This window comes from Xenopus laevis, chromosome 5L, assembly GCF_017654675.1.
Source record: "Xenopus laevis strain J_2021 chromosome 5L, Xenopus_laevis_v10.1, whole genome shotgun sequence".
Taxonomy (NCBI): domain Eukaryota; kingdom Metazoa; phylum Chordata; class Amphibia; order Anura; family Pipidae; genus Xenopus; species Xenopus laevis.
The window spans coordinates 13027333-13042185 of NC_054379.1; the positions used below are offsets into that span (position 1 = coordinate 13027333).

The 14853-nt window shown below is 42.7% G+C and overlaps 1 protein-coding gene across 1 annotated transcript in view; it reads left to right on the plus strand.

Annotated features, from left to right (window-relative positions):
• Positions 1–598: 598 nt before the first annotated feature.
• Positions 599–14853, plus strand: part of kctd3.L (potassium channel tetramerization domain containing 3 L homeolog) — a 51902-nt gene continuing 37647 nt past the window's right edge. Inside the window, 3 exon segments of the mRNA NM_001093957.1 lie at positions 599–783; positions 9728–9781; positions 13009–13054. Of these exon segments, the coding sequence (NP_001087426.1) occupies positions 713–783; positions 9728–9781; positions 13009–13054 (171 nt within the window). The 5' untranslated portion in view covers positions 599–712.

Here is a 14853-nt window from a genome sequence, read left to right on the forward strand (position 1 = left end):
AGGCCTGTTACTCCCATGACGAATATCGACATGAAACCGCCCCCCGGTGTCTGAATAGTCAACGAAATGTTTCCCAATTTACATAGAGAATAAAATGCTCATAATAGAGCCTCCTATAAACCGACGAGGAGGCATTAATGTGCCACTAACGCGCAACCAAACCTCACTGGCCCATTGACAACTCTAACTTCACGTCCTGATAACGTCAGAAAGGGGCGGGATAGTGTGAGAAACACTATCCCAATCCCACCCTAGGAAAGATTAAAAAGAGAGGAGGCCAGACACAGCACATTATTGGCTAGAAGAGACTTTCAGAGCACGTTACTTGTCATTTGTGCACATTCACCCACAAGCCCAGCTGAACACCATGAAACCAAACAGCTGCTTTGCGGGGAGAGGCATTCTGGGAATTGTAGTTTTCTCGGCCACTTTAGATACGTCCCTGCTTCCCAGCACTGTTCCCCGTTCTCTGGTTTCCATAGTGACGGCGCGGCCCATGTCTCATGCCGGGGGAGGCCGATTCCGGATTGACGCGGGGATTGGCTAATCCCACCTCCCAGATAGGATGCCTCCCCCTTTCCCACTGTCCCTATGTTGCGGCCCCTTCTGACTGCTGGAGGAATGGGGAGCCTTCCCTGCACCGCTGTGGGACAGTCAGCCTAGATCCTGCTTCTCTTCACCGGCCCCGCAGCGGGACACCAGACTGGGAATCATGGCTGGAATATGCAGCCACCTTAGTCCTGGCAGCGGGGAGATCATCCAGCTCAATGTCGGCGGTACCAGGTAGAGTGAAGCACCACTATGCCCCGGAGCCGTCATCCGCACCCGCAGCCTTGCTTTGTGACACTGTCGCGCATTCTCCTGCTTCTTATTGGCATCTCTGTTTATTATATCCCATTCATTCCCTTATTCCTTTTCATTGCAAGGTCCCCATTCTACTCAGAAATTCAGGATATATGGACATTACACTGACACAGACACTCAGGATATATGGACATTACACTGACACAGACACTCAGGATATATGGACATTACACTGACAGACACTCAGGATATATGGACATTACACAGACACTCAGGATATATGGACATTACACAGACACTCAGGATATATGGACATTACACTGACACAGACACTCAGGATATATGGACATTACACTGACAGACACTCAGGATATATGGACATTACACTGACAGACACTCAGGATATATGGACATTACACTGACAGACACTCAGGATATATGGACATTACACTGACAAAGACACTCAGGATATATGGACATTACACTGACAGACACTCAGGATATATGGACATTACACAGACACTCAGGATATATGGACATTACACTGACACAGACACTCAGGATATATGGACATTACACTGACACAGACACTCAGGATATATGGACATTACACTGACACAGACACTCAGGATATATGGACATTACACTGACACAGACACTCAGGATATATGGACATTACACAGACACTCAGGATATATGGACATTACACAGACACTCAGGATATATGGACATTACACTGACAGACACTCAGGATATATGGACATTACACTGACACAGACACTCGGGATATATGGACATTACACTGACAGACACTCAGGATATATGGACATTACACTGACAGACACTCAGGATATATGGACATTACACTGACAGACACTCAGGATATATGGACATTACACTGACAAAGACACTCAGGATATATGGACATTACACTGACAGACACTCAGGATATATGGACATTACACTGACACAGACACTCAGGATATATGGACATTACACTGACACAGACACTCAGGATATATGGACATTACACTGACACAGACACTCAGGATATATGGACATTACACAGACACTCAGGATATATGGACATTACACAGACACTCAGGATATATGGACATTACACTGACAGACACTCAGGATATATGGACATTACACTGACACAGACACTCGGGATATATGGACATTACACTGACAGACACTCAGGATATATGGACATTACACTGACAGACACTCAGGATATATGGACATTACACTGACAGACACTCAGGATATATGGACATTACACTGACAAAGACACTCAGGATATATGGACATTACACTGACAGACACTCAGGATATATGGACATTACACAGACACTCAGGATATATGGACATTACACTGACACAGACACTCAGGATATATGGACATTACACTGACACAGACACTCAGGATATATGGACATTACACTGACACAGACACTCAGGATATATGGACATTACACTGACACAGACACTCAGGATATATGGACATTACACTGACACAGACACTCAGGATATATGGACATTACACTGACACAGACACTCAGGATATATGGACATTACACTGACACAGACACTCAGGATATATGGACATTACACTGACACAGACACTCGGGATATATGGACATTACACTGACAGACACTCAGGATATATGGACATTACACTGACAGACACTCAGGATATATGGACATTACACTGACAGACACTCAGGATATATGGACATTACACTGACACAGACACTCAGGATATATGGACATTACACTGACAGACACTCAGGATATATGGACATTACACTGACAGACACTCAGGATATATGGACATTACACTGACAGACACTCAGGATATATGGACATTACACTGACAAAGACACTCAGGATATATGGACATTACACTGACAGACACTCAGGATATATGGACATTACACTGACAGACACTCGGGATATATGGACATTAATTACACTGAAACAGACACTCAGGATATATGGACATTACACTGACAGACACTCAGGATATATGGACATTACACTGACACAGACACTCAGGATATATGGACATTACACTGACAGACACTCAGGATATATGGACATTAATTACACTGAAACAGACACTCAGGATATATGGACATTACACTGACAGACACTCAGGATATATGGACATTACACTGACAAAGACACTCAGGATATATGGACATTACACTGACAGACACTCAGGATATATGGACATTACACTGACAGACACTCGGGATATATGGACATTAATTACACTGAAACAGACACTCAGGATATATGGACATTACACTGACAGACACTCAGGATATATGGACATTACACTGACACAGACACTCAGGATATATGGACATTACACTGACAGACACTCAGGATATATGGACATTAATTACACTGAAACAGACACTCAGGATATATGGACATTACACTGACAGACACTCAGGATATATGGACATTACACTGACACAGACACTCAGGATATATGGACATTACACTGACAGACACTCAGGATATATGGACATTACACTGACAGACACTCGGGATATATGGACATTACACTGACACAGACACTCAGGATATATGGACATTACACTGACACAGACACTCAGGATATATGGACATTACACTGACAGACACTCAGGATATATGGACATTACACTGACAGACACTCGGGATATATGGACATTACACTGACACAGACACTCGGATATATGGACATTACACTGACAGACACTCAGGATATATGGACATTACACTGACAGACACTCGGGATATATGGACATACACTGACAGACACTCGGGATATATGGACATTACACTGACACAGACACTCAGGATATATGGACATTACACTGACAGACACTCAGGATATATGGACATTAAACAGACACTCAGGATATATGGACATTACACTGACAGACACTCAGGATATATGGACATTACACTGACAGACACTCAGGATATATGGACATTACACTGACAGACACTCAGGATATATGGACATTACACTGACACAGACACTCAGGATATATGGACATTACACTGACACAGACACTCAGGATATATGGACATTACACTGACACAGACACTCAGGATATATGGACATTACACTGACACAGACACTCAGGATATATGGACATTACACTGACACAGACACTCAGGATATATGGACATTACACTGACAGACACTCAGGATATATGGACATTACACTGACAGACACTCAGGATATATGGACATTACACTGACACTCAGGATATATGGACATTACACTGACAGACACTCAGGATATATGGACATTACACTGACACAGACACTCAGGATATATGGACATTACACTGACAGACACTCGGGATATATGGACATTACACTGACAGACACTCGGGATATATGGACATTACACTGACACAGACACTCAGGATATATGGACATTACACTGACACTCAGGATATATGGACATTACAGTGACACAGACACTCAGGATATATGGACATTACACTGACACAGACACTCAGAATATATGGACATTACACTGACACAGACACTCAGGATATATGGACATTACACTGACAGACACTCGGGATATATGGACATTACACTGACACAGACACTCAGGATATATGGACATTACACTGACAGACACTCAGGATATATGGACATTAAACTGACACAGACACTCAGGATATATGGACATTACACTGACAGACACTCAGGATATATGGACATTACACTGACAGACACTCAGGATATATGGACATTACACTGACACAGACACTCAGGATATATGGACATTACACTGACACAGACACTCAGGATATATGGACATTAAACTGACACAGACACTCAGGATATATGGACATTACACTGACACAGACACTCAGGATATATGGACATTACACAGACACTCAGGATATATGGACATTACACTGACAGACACTCAGGATATATGGACATTACACAGACACTCAGGATATATGGACATTACACTGACACAGACACTCAGGATATATGGACATTACACTGACACAGACACTCAGGATATATGGACATTACACTGACACAGACACTCAGGATATATGGACATTACACTGACACAGACACTCAGGATATATGGACATTACACTGACACAGACACTCAGGATATATGGACATTACACTGACACAGACACTCAGGATATATGGACATTACACAGACACTCAGGATATATGGACATTACACAGACACTCAGGATATATGGACATTACACTGACAGACACTCAGGATATATGGACATTACACTGACACAGACACTCGGGATATATGGACATTACACTGACAGACACTCAGGATATATGGACATTACACTGACAGACACTCAGGATATATGGACATTACACTGACAGACACTCAGGATATATGGACATTACACTGACAAAGACACTCAGGATATATGGACATTACACTGACAGACACTCAGGATATATGGACATTACACAGACACTCAGGATATATGGACATTACACTGACACAGACACTCAGGATATATGGACATTACACTGACAGACACTCAGGATATATGGACATTACACTGACACAGACACTCAGGATATATGGACATTACACTGACACAGACACTCAGGATATATGGACATTACACTGACACAGACACTCAGGATATATGGACATTACACTGACACAGACACTCAGGATATATGGACATTACACTGACACAGACACTCAGGATATATGGACATTACACTGACACAGACACTCAGGATATATGGACATTACACTGACACAGACACTCGGGATATATGGACATTACACTGACAGACACTCAGGATATATGGACATTACACTGACAGACACTCAGGATATATGGACATTACACTGACAGACACTCAGGATATATGGACATTACACTGACACAGACACTCAGGATATATGGACATTACACTGACAGACACTCAGGATATATGGACATTACACTGACAGACACTCAGGATATATGGACATTACACTGACAGACACTCAGGATATATGGACATTACACTGACAAAGACACTCAGGATATATGGACATTACACTGACAGACACTCAGGATATATGGACATTACACTGACAGACACTCGGGATATATGGACATTAATTACACTGAAACAGACACTCAGGATATATGGACATTACACTGACAGACACTCAGGATATATGGACATTACACTGACACAGACACTCAGGATATATGGACATTACACTGACAGACACTCAGGATATATGGACATTAATTACACTGAAACAGACACTCAGGATATATGGACATTACACTGACAGACACTCAGGATATATGGACATTACACTGACAAAGACACTCAGGATATATGGACATTACACTGACAGACACTCAGGATATATGGACATTACACTGACAGACACTCGGGATATATGGACATTAATTACACTGAAACAGACACTCAGGATATATGGACATTACACTGACAGACACTCAGGATATATGGACATTACACTGACACAGACACTCAGGATATATGGACATTACACTGACAGACACTCAGGATATATGGACATTAATTACACTGAAACAGACACTCAGGATATATGGACATTACACTGACAGACACTCAGGATATATGGACATTACACTGACACAGACACTCAGGATATATGGACATTACACTGACAGACACTCAGGATATATGGACATTACACTGACAGACACTCGGGATATATGGACATTACACTGACACAGACACTCAGGATATATGGACATTACACTGACACAGACACTCAGGATATATGGACATTACACTGACAGACACTCAGGATATATGGACATTACACTGACAGACACTCGGGATATATGGACATTACACTGACACAGACACTCAGGATATATGGACATTACACTGACAGACACTCAGGATATATGGACATTACACTGACAGACACTCGGGATATATGGACATTACACTGACAGACACTCGGGATATATGGACATTACACTGACACAGACACTCAGGATATATGGACATTACACTGACAGACACTCAGGATATATGGACATTAAACAGACACTCAGGATATATGGACATTACACTGACAGACACTCAGGATATATGGACATTACACTGACAGACACTCAGGATATATGGACATTACACTGACAGACACTCAGGATATATGGACATTACACTGACACAGACACTCAGGATATATGGACATTACACTGACACAGACACTCAGGATATATGGACATTACACTGACACAGACACTCAGGATATATGGACATTACACTGACACAGACACTCAGGATATATGGACATTACACTGACACAGACACTCAGGATATATGGACATTACACTGACAGACACTCAGGATATATGGACATTACACTGACAGACACTCAGGATATATGGACATTACACTGACACTCAGGATATATGGACATTACACTGACAGACACTCAGGATATATGGACATTACACTGACACAGACACTCAGGATATATGGACATTACACTGACAGACACTCGGGATATATGGACATTACACTGACAGACACTCGGGATATATGGACATTACACTGACACAGACACTCAGGATATATGGACATTACACTGACACTCAGGATATATGGACATTACAGTGACACAGACACTCAGGATATATGGACATTACACTGACACAGACACTCAGAATATATGGACATTACACTGACACAGACACTCAGGATATATGGACATTACACTGACAGACACTCGGGATATATGGACATTACACTGACACAGACACTCAGGATATATGGACATTACACTGACAGACACTCAGGATATATGGACATTAAACTGACACAGACACTCAGGATATATGGACATTACACTGACAGACACTCAGGATATATGGACATTACACTGACAGACACTCAGGATATATGGACATTACACTGACACAGACACTCAGGATATATGGACATTACACTGACACAGACACTCAGGATATATGGACATTAAACTGACACAGACACTCAGGATATATGGACATTACACTGACACAGACACTCAGGATATATGGACATTACACTGACACTCAGGATATATGGACATTACACTGACAGACACTCAGGATATATGGACATTACACTGACAGACACTCAGGATATATGGACATTACACTGACACAGACACTCAGGATATATGGACATTACACTGACAGACACTCAGGATATATGGACATTACACTGACACAGACACTCAGGATATATGGACATTACACTGACACAGACACTCAGGATATATGGACATTAAACTGACACAGACACTCAGGATATATAGACATTACACTGACACAGACACTCAGGATATATGGACATTACACTGACACTCAGGATATATGGACATTACACTGACAGACACTCAGGATATATGGACATTACACTGACAGACACTCAGGATATATGGACATTACACTGACACAGACACTCAGGATATATGGGCATTACACTGACACAGACACTCAGGATATATGGACATTACACTGACAGACACTCAGGATATATGGACATTACACAGACACTCAGGATATATGGACATTACACAGACACAGACACTCAGGATATATGGACATTACACAGACACAAACACTCAGGATATATGGACATTACACTGACACAGACACTCAGGATATATGGACATTACACAGACACTCAGGATATATGGACATTACACTGACACAGACACTCAGGATATATGGACATTACACAGACAGACACTCAGGATATATGGACATTACACAGACACTCAGGATATATGGACATTACACTGACACAGACACTCAGGATATATGGACATTACACAGACACTCAGGATATATGGACATTACACAGACACTCAGGATATATGGACATTACACTGACACAGACACTCAGGATATATGGACATTACACAGACACTCAGGATATATGGACATTACACTGACAGACACTCAGGATATATGGACATTGCACTGACAGACACTCAGGATATATGGACATTACACTGACAGACACTCAGGATATATGGACATTACACTGACAGACACTCAGGATATATGGACATTACACTGACAGACACTCAGGATATATGGACATTACACTGACAGACACTCAGGATATATGGACATTACACTGACACAGACACTCAGGATATATGGACATTACACTGACACAGACACTCAGGATATATGGACATTACATAACGTCTCCCATAAACTCCATTTTATCCATATAATCGGAATTGATAAAAATGGTTTCCTTTTTCTCTGTAATAATAAAACAGTAGCTTGTACTTGATCCCAACTAAGATATAATTAATCCTTATTGGAGGCAAAACCAGCCTATTGGGTTTATTTCATGTTTACATGATTTTCTAGTAGACTTAAGGTATGAAGGTCCAAATTATAGAGGATTGAGTAGAACTGCATTTCTTATTTATAATGGAGCATCTGAATTGAATTGTTTGCCTACCAATCACATAACCAAAACACATACAAAAGGTTAAATTCCTTCCTGCAGCTGCGGCCAGGCAGCTAAATCTTCTCATTCATGCTCCAGTCATTTATAATTAACCCCCCATTCCCTGCCATGTCCCCCTGCTTTAGCCAGTTGGGGCCCAGGTGCAGCCGTGACCTCGCCATGAATGATGAGTCTGTGCGATGTTCCACCAAATTGGCAAGAGATCTAATTAACTGTCCTGACCATATGAGACTCGCTTAATGGGCCCCACTTGGAGTCAGCTCTTTGGTCTAATGTCAGAAAAGGATCTTTTTTGGCCAATTTATTCTGAGAGAGGGCAATGCCATGACTTGAATGAGCACCTAGTACAAAATGACTCTTAACTCACGTGACTCCTGCTTTGTCTCATCTCAGATTCAGCACATCGAGGCAAACCTTAACCTGGATTCCGGATTCCTTCTTTTCTAGGTGAGTTATTAACCAGCTCAATGTGTGTTTATATACAGTACGCTCGTGTTCAAATATACAGTACGGTCGTGTTTATATATACACAGTGGTTTTACTTAGGGCAAGGTCACACGTGGAGTTTTTACGTTGCGTTTTTAAAAACGCGCAGTCAAGCGTAAATATGCAGATGAAGCCCACATGCATGATAATATGCATTTTTCAGTCTGTAGTTTTCTTTTCCCAACATGCATTTCTGTTTTTTCTCGTTCCCGACAATTCCACTCAGAAGAATTTTAGTAAAGTTTTGCGAAAAAAAAAAAGCCAAGTGGAAAACTCATGCCACGCAGGCAGATTCGGGGAGACAAATCTCCTCTTGTTCAGGCGACTAATCTCCCCCCGAACTGCCGTCCCGTCGACTAAAATGTAAATCGCCGGCGGGACGGCACTTGGAGCATTTTGTTTTCTGTAGTCGCCCGAAGTTGCGTCACAAGGAAAGTTCGGGCGACTTTAGAAAAAAAATCACTCCGAGTGCCATCCCGCCGGCGATTTACATTTTAGTCGGCAGGAAGGCAGTTTGGGGAGATTAGTTGCCCCGAAGAAGAGGAGATTTGTCGCCGGGCGTCTAATCTCCCCGAATCTGCCTGTGTGCCCTGACCCTTACACGCGGAATGTAGCCATACTGCTTGCTAATACGCAACGTCATTACGTCACCGGCATACAACGCCAGAAATACGTACCGTATATACTCGAGTATAAGCCGAGTTTTTCAGCATCCAAAATGTGCTGAAAAAGTCTACCTCGGCTTATACTCGGGTCAGCGGGCAGTAGCCGAGATTGCAGTCACTTTTAATCATTCCTTTACCAACAGTTCACTTGGGGAGAGACTGCAATATCCCACAATGCCCTCTGTTGGTTTTATGAAAGAATGACAGTGCGCCCTCTGTTGGTTATATCAAAGAATAACAGTAACTGCAATATCACACAGCGCCATCTGTTGGTTGTATCAAAGAATAACAGTGACTGCAATATCACACAGCGCCATCTGTTGGTTATATCAAAGAATAACAGTGACTGCAATATCACACAGCGCCATCTGTTGGTTGTATCAAAGAATAACAGTGACTGCAATATCACACAGCGCCATCTGTTGGTTGTATCAAAGAATAACAGTGACTGCAATATCACACAGCGCCATCTGTTGGTTATATCAAAGAATAACAGTAACTGCAATATCACACAGCACCATCTGTTGGTTGTATCAAAGAATAACAGTGACTGCAATATCACATAGCGCCATCTGTTGGTTATATCAAAGAATAACAGTAACTGCAATATCACACAGCGCCATCTGTTGGCTGAATAAAGGATTAACAGTGATGGCAATATCACACAGCGCCATCTGTTGGTTATACAAAAGATCAGTGATGGTTTTATGACACACAGCACTCTCTGCACAATTCTCTGTCACCATCAACTTTGCAAAGAAGTCCGGTCGATCGCTGGGGGAGTCTCTTTGGCGGAAGGTGCGCTGCTGGGAGACAGGGCTGTAGTTGTGTCTAGGCTTATACTAGAGTCAATAAGTTTTCCCAGTTTTCGTAGGTAAAATTAGGTACCTCGGCTTATACTAGGATCGGCTTATACTCGAGTATATACGGTATATGCGAAATCCATCTCGCGTGAGTTTGGTCTATATGGTGAAAATACGCAGCGTATTTCAGCAAAGTGTATTTCCAAACCTGAGGATCCCATAGAGTTCAATAATATGGTGTTCCCTTGGCGTTTCTGCTAAAAACCGTAAATACTGGCGACTTGTAGCGGATGTTGGCTCGCAAGAACTCCGTGGGAATTGCTATAATGCGTATTCCGTTATTTTCAGTAGGGCTTCATTTTGTGCGTATTTAAGCTTGGCTGTACTTTTTTAAAAACGCAACGTCATAACGTCACGTGTGTTGCCACGTATTCTATCCTGGTCTGGAGGGGTCAAGTTGGCAGTTTATGGTACCCCATGTGTGGCCCCGTGAGACCACTCTACTTCTCACAGTGTGTGGTGCCAAAGTAATGAACCCATTTCACACTGTAGGGACTGATGCAATGTGACTTGCAGATCACTGGGCCAATGTAGTATCATTGCTTTCATCATTCTTCCATAGGATTAAAGTGGACCTGTCACCTACACATAAAAAGCTGCACAATGAAAGTCCTTTGCAAATTAAACATAAAACACAAATTCTTTTTTTCATTAAAACATCCATACCTGTTATAAAGGTATTTAAATATTTGAGCTGTCAATCAAATATATGCCCCGCCTCTATGCCTGAGGCATAGAGGCGGGGCAGGCAATTACTTTCACTTTCAATTCTGCACTTCCTACAGATCACTGCACAATTATGAAGGGCACTGTGCATAGGAATTACAAAGATTTTTGGGTGATAAAAAATTTAATAACAGTGTCCAAAAAAATGGCTCCTGCCTGCATGTCTTAATTCTAAGACTGAAGGAAACCAAATTTATATAATAAATATAGCGTAAGCAAAGCTTATTTTGCTCAACTAACATGATTATAAAGAATTTGGAATTATTTCTTAGGGTGATAGGTCCCCCTTAAAGGGGTTGTTAACTGTTCGTATGATGTAGAGAGGGATATTCTGAGACAATTTGCAATTGTTTTTCATTTTTTATTATTTGTAGTTTTTGAGTTATTTATCTTTTTATTCAGCAGCTCTCCGGGTTGCGATTGCAGCAATCTCATTGCTAGGGCCCAAATTCCCCTAGCAACCATGCACTGATTTGAATAAGAGACTGGAATATGAAAAGGAAAGGCCTGAATAGAGAGATGAGTAATAAAAAGTAGCAATAAATAATTTGTTTTTAAATGGGGTCAGTGAACCCCATTCTAAACCTGGGAAGAGTCCGAATAGGAAGGCAAGTAATTAAAAAAACTATTAAAAAAAAAATAATAATGAAGACCAATTGACAAGTTGCTTATAAACGGCTAAAAGTTAACTTAAAGGTGAACCACCTTTTTATCAAAAAATGTAAATAAAATGTTCCTGGGTGATATTTTTGCATAAATTTCCAGGTTTTTTTTAAACATTTAACACAGATTCTATCAAAAGGGCTTGTGCTGTTTATTGTTACCTTTGGCCCCGACCATTCCTGACAGCACTCTCCAGGGGCCATAACAAAAAAAAAAAAAATTAAGAAAACAAAAACAGGAGGAATATTTACAAAAGTTTATCTTTTTGCAGTCTGCTAAGTGGAAGAATTTCAACTCTTCGCGATGAAACTGGAGCCGTGAGTCCATGTTATTATTATTATTATTTAGTAGTATTATTATTATTGTTATTTATTGTTATTATTATTTATTATTCCCAATTTGTAACATGCTTATCTCTCCAGTGTATAAAGGATGGTATATATGCCACACCCAGTATAAGATGATGCATTTTACATCTATCATTATGATTTTCTCAGTTTATTATACAATATTTTATATGAAACCTTGTAGGCTCCTATAGTATTTGCTCCACTGGTACATGGTAGACTTCTCAACTGCCGGCTACTAAAGTGATTGGCAACTGCCTGTCACCTCTGGATCTCCCATGTATGAAGAGCTAATTGTCTTTAAAATTAAAGCAGTAGGGTTATGTGAAACCCCGATGTGCAGAAAGCTCTGAATTACGGGAAGGCTGTCTCCTGTAGACTCCATTATATGCAGAATTCTGGATAACTGCTCCCATACCTGTAATTCCCAAACTGTTGGGCTGTCCCCTGGGGGGTTCGGAGATTTGGCAGGGGCGGCTCAAAGCTTTGGCAAAGGGGGGGCTCGGTGCTTTGGCAGAGGGGGCTCAGAGCTTTGACAGGAGACTCTGAGCTTTGGCAGGGGGGCTCAGAGCTTTGGCAGGAGGGCCTCGGAGGTTTTCCCGGGGGACTCACAGCTTTGCTTGGGGGCTTGTAGCTTTGCCGGGGGGGTCTCGGAGCCTTGGCAGGGAGGGTCTCGGAGCTTTGGCAGGGGGGTCTCGGAGCTTTGGCAGGGGGAGGGCTCAGAGCTTTGGGAGGGGGGTCTCTGGCCTTTGTCGGGGGTCTCAGAGCTTTGCCAGGGGGGCTTGGAGCTTTGCCGGGGCGGCTCAGAGCTTTGGCAGAAGGGGCTCGGAGGTTTTCCCGTGGGAGCTTTGGCAGGGGGATTCACACTTAAGTCTAGTCAGGGTGAGAATTTAAGAGAATGGCTATTTACTTCCCTTCATACACCTAACAGCCCAACTTGGAGGTCATTTAGGGTGAAGTTTAGGGTGTTTGCTGTCCTGTTTATTTTTGACTGACTGATTCTCTATTAACCTTTTTCTGTACTAATTTCATGAGCTAAGGGGAGTCTTGAGGGACATTCAAGTGAGACATGAGCTGGAAAAGCTTGGCAAGCACTGCTTTAGATTTCACATACCGTATATACTCGCGTATAAGCCGAGTTTTTCAGCACCCAAAATGTGCTGAAAAACTCAAACTCGGCTTATACGCGGGTCATACCTCTGCTCTTCCCTCTGTCCTTCCCTCTGTCACCTCTGCCCCAGCCGGACTGCCTGTGACTGCCTGTGTCGCCGCCCGGAGCAGGTCCAGGAGCTCCGGGCGGCGCGTCCTTCCCTGCCGGCGTTCGCTTTCAAAATGGCGGCGCCCATGGCCATTTTGAAAGCGAACGCCGGCAGGGAAGGACGCGCCGCCCGGAGCTCCTGGACCTGCTCCGGGCGGCGACACAGGCAGTCACAGGCAGTCCGGCTGGGGCAGAGGTGACAGAGGGAAGGACAGAGGGAAGAGCAGAGGTGACAGAGGGAAGGACAGAGGGAAGAGCAGAGGTGACAGAGGGAAGGACAGAGGGAAGAGCAGCCAGGGTGGGGAGAGCGACAGATGGGGGGGGAAGTGGCAGAGGGAAGCAAACATGAAATAGGGGTGGGCAGAGGGAAGCAAACATGAAATCCGGTCGGCGACACAGTCAGTCACAGACAGTAACAGGTACCTGCCCAGTGTCCCCCAATTGTTGCGGCTGGGTCACATTCACATTTTGAAATCTGACATGGGGCCCCTAGGCTTATACACGAGTCAAT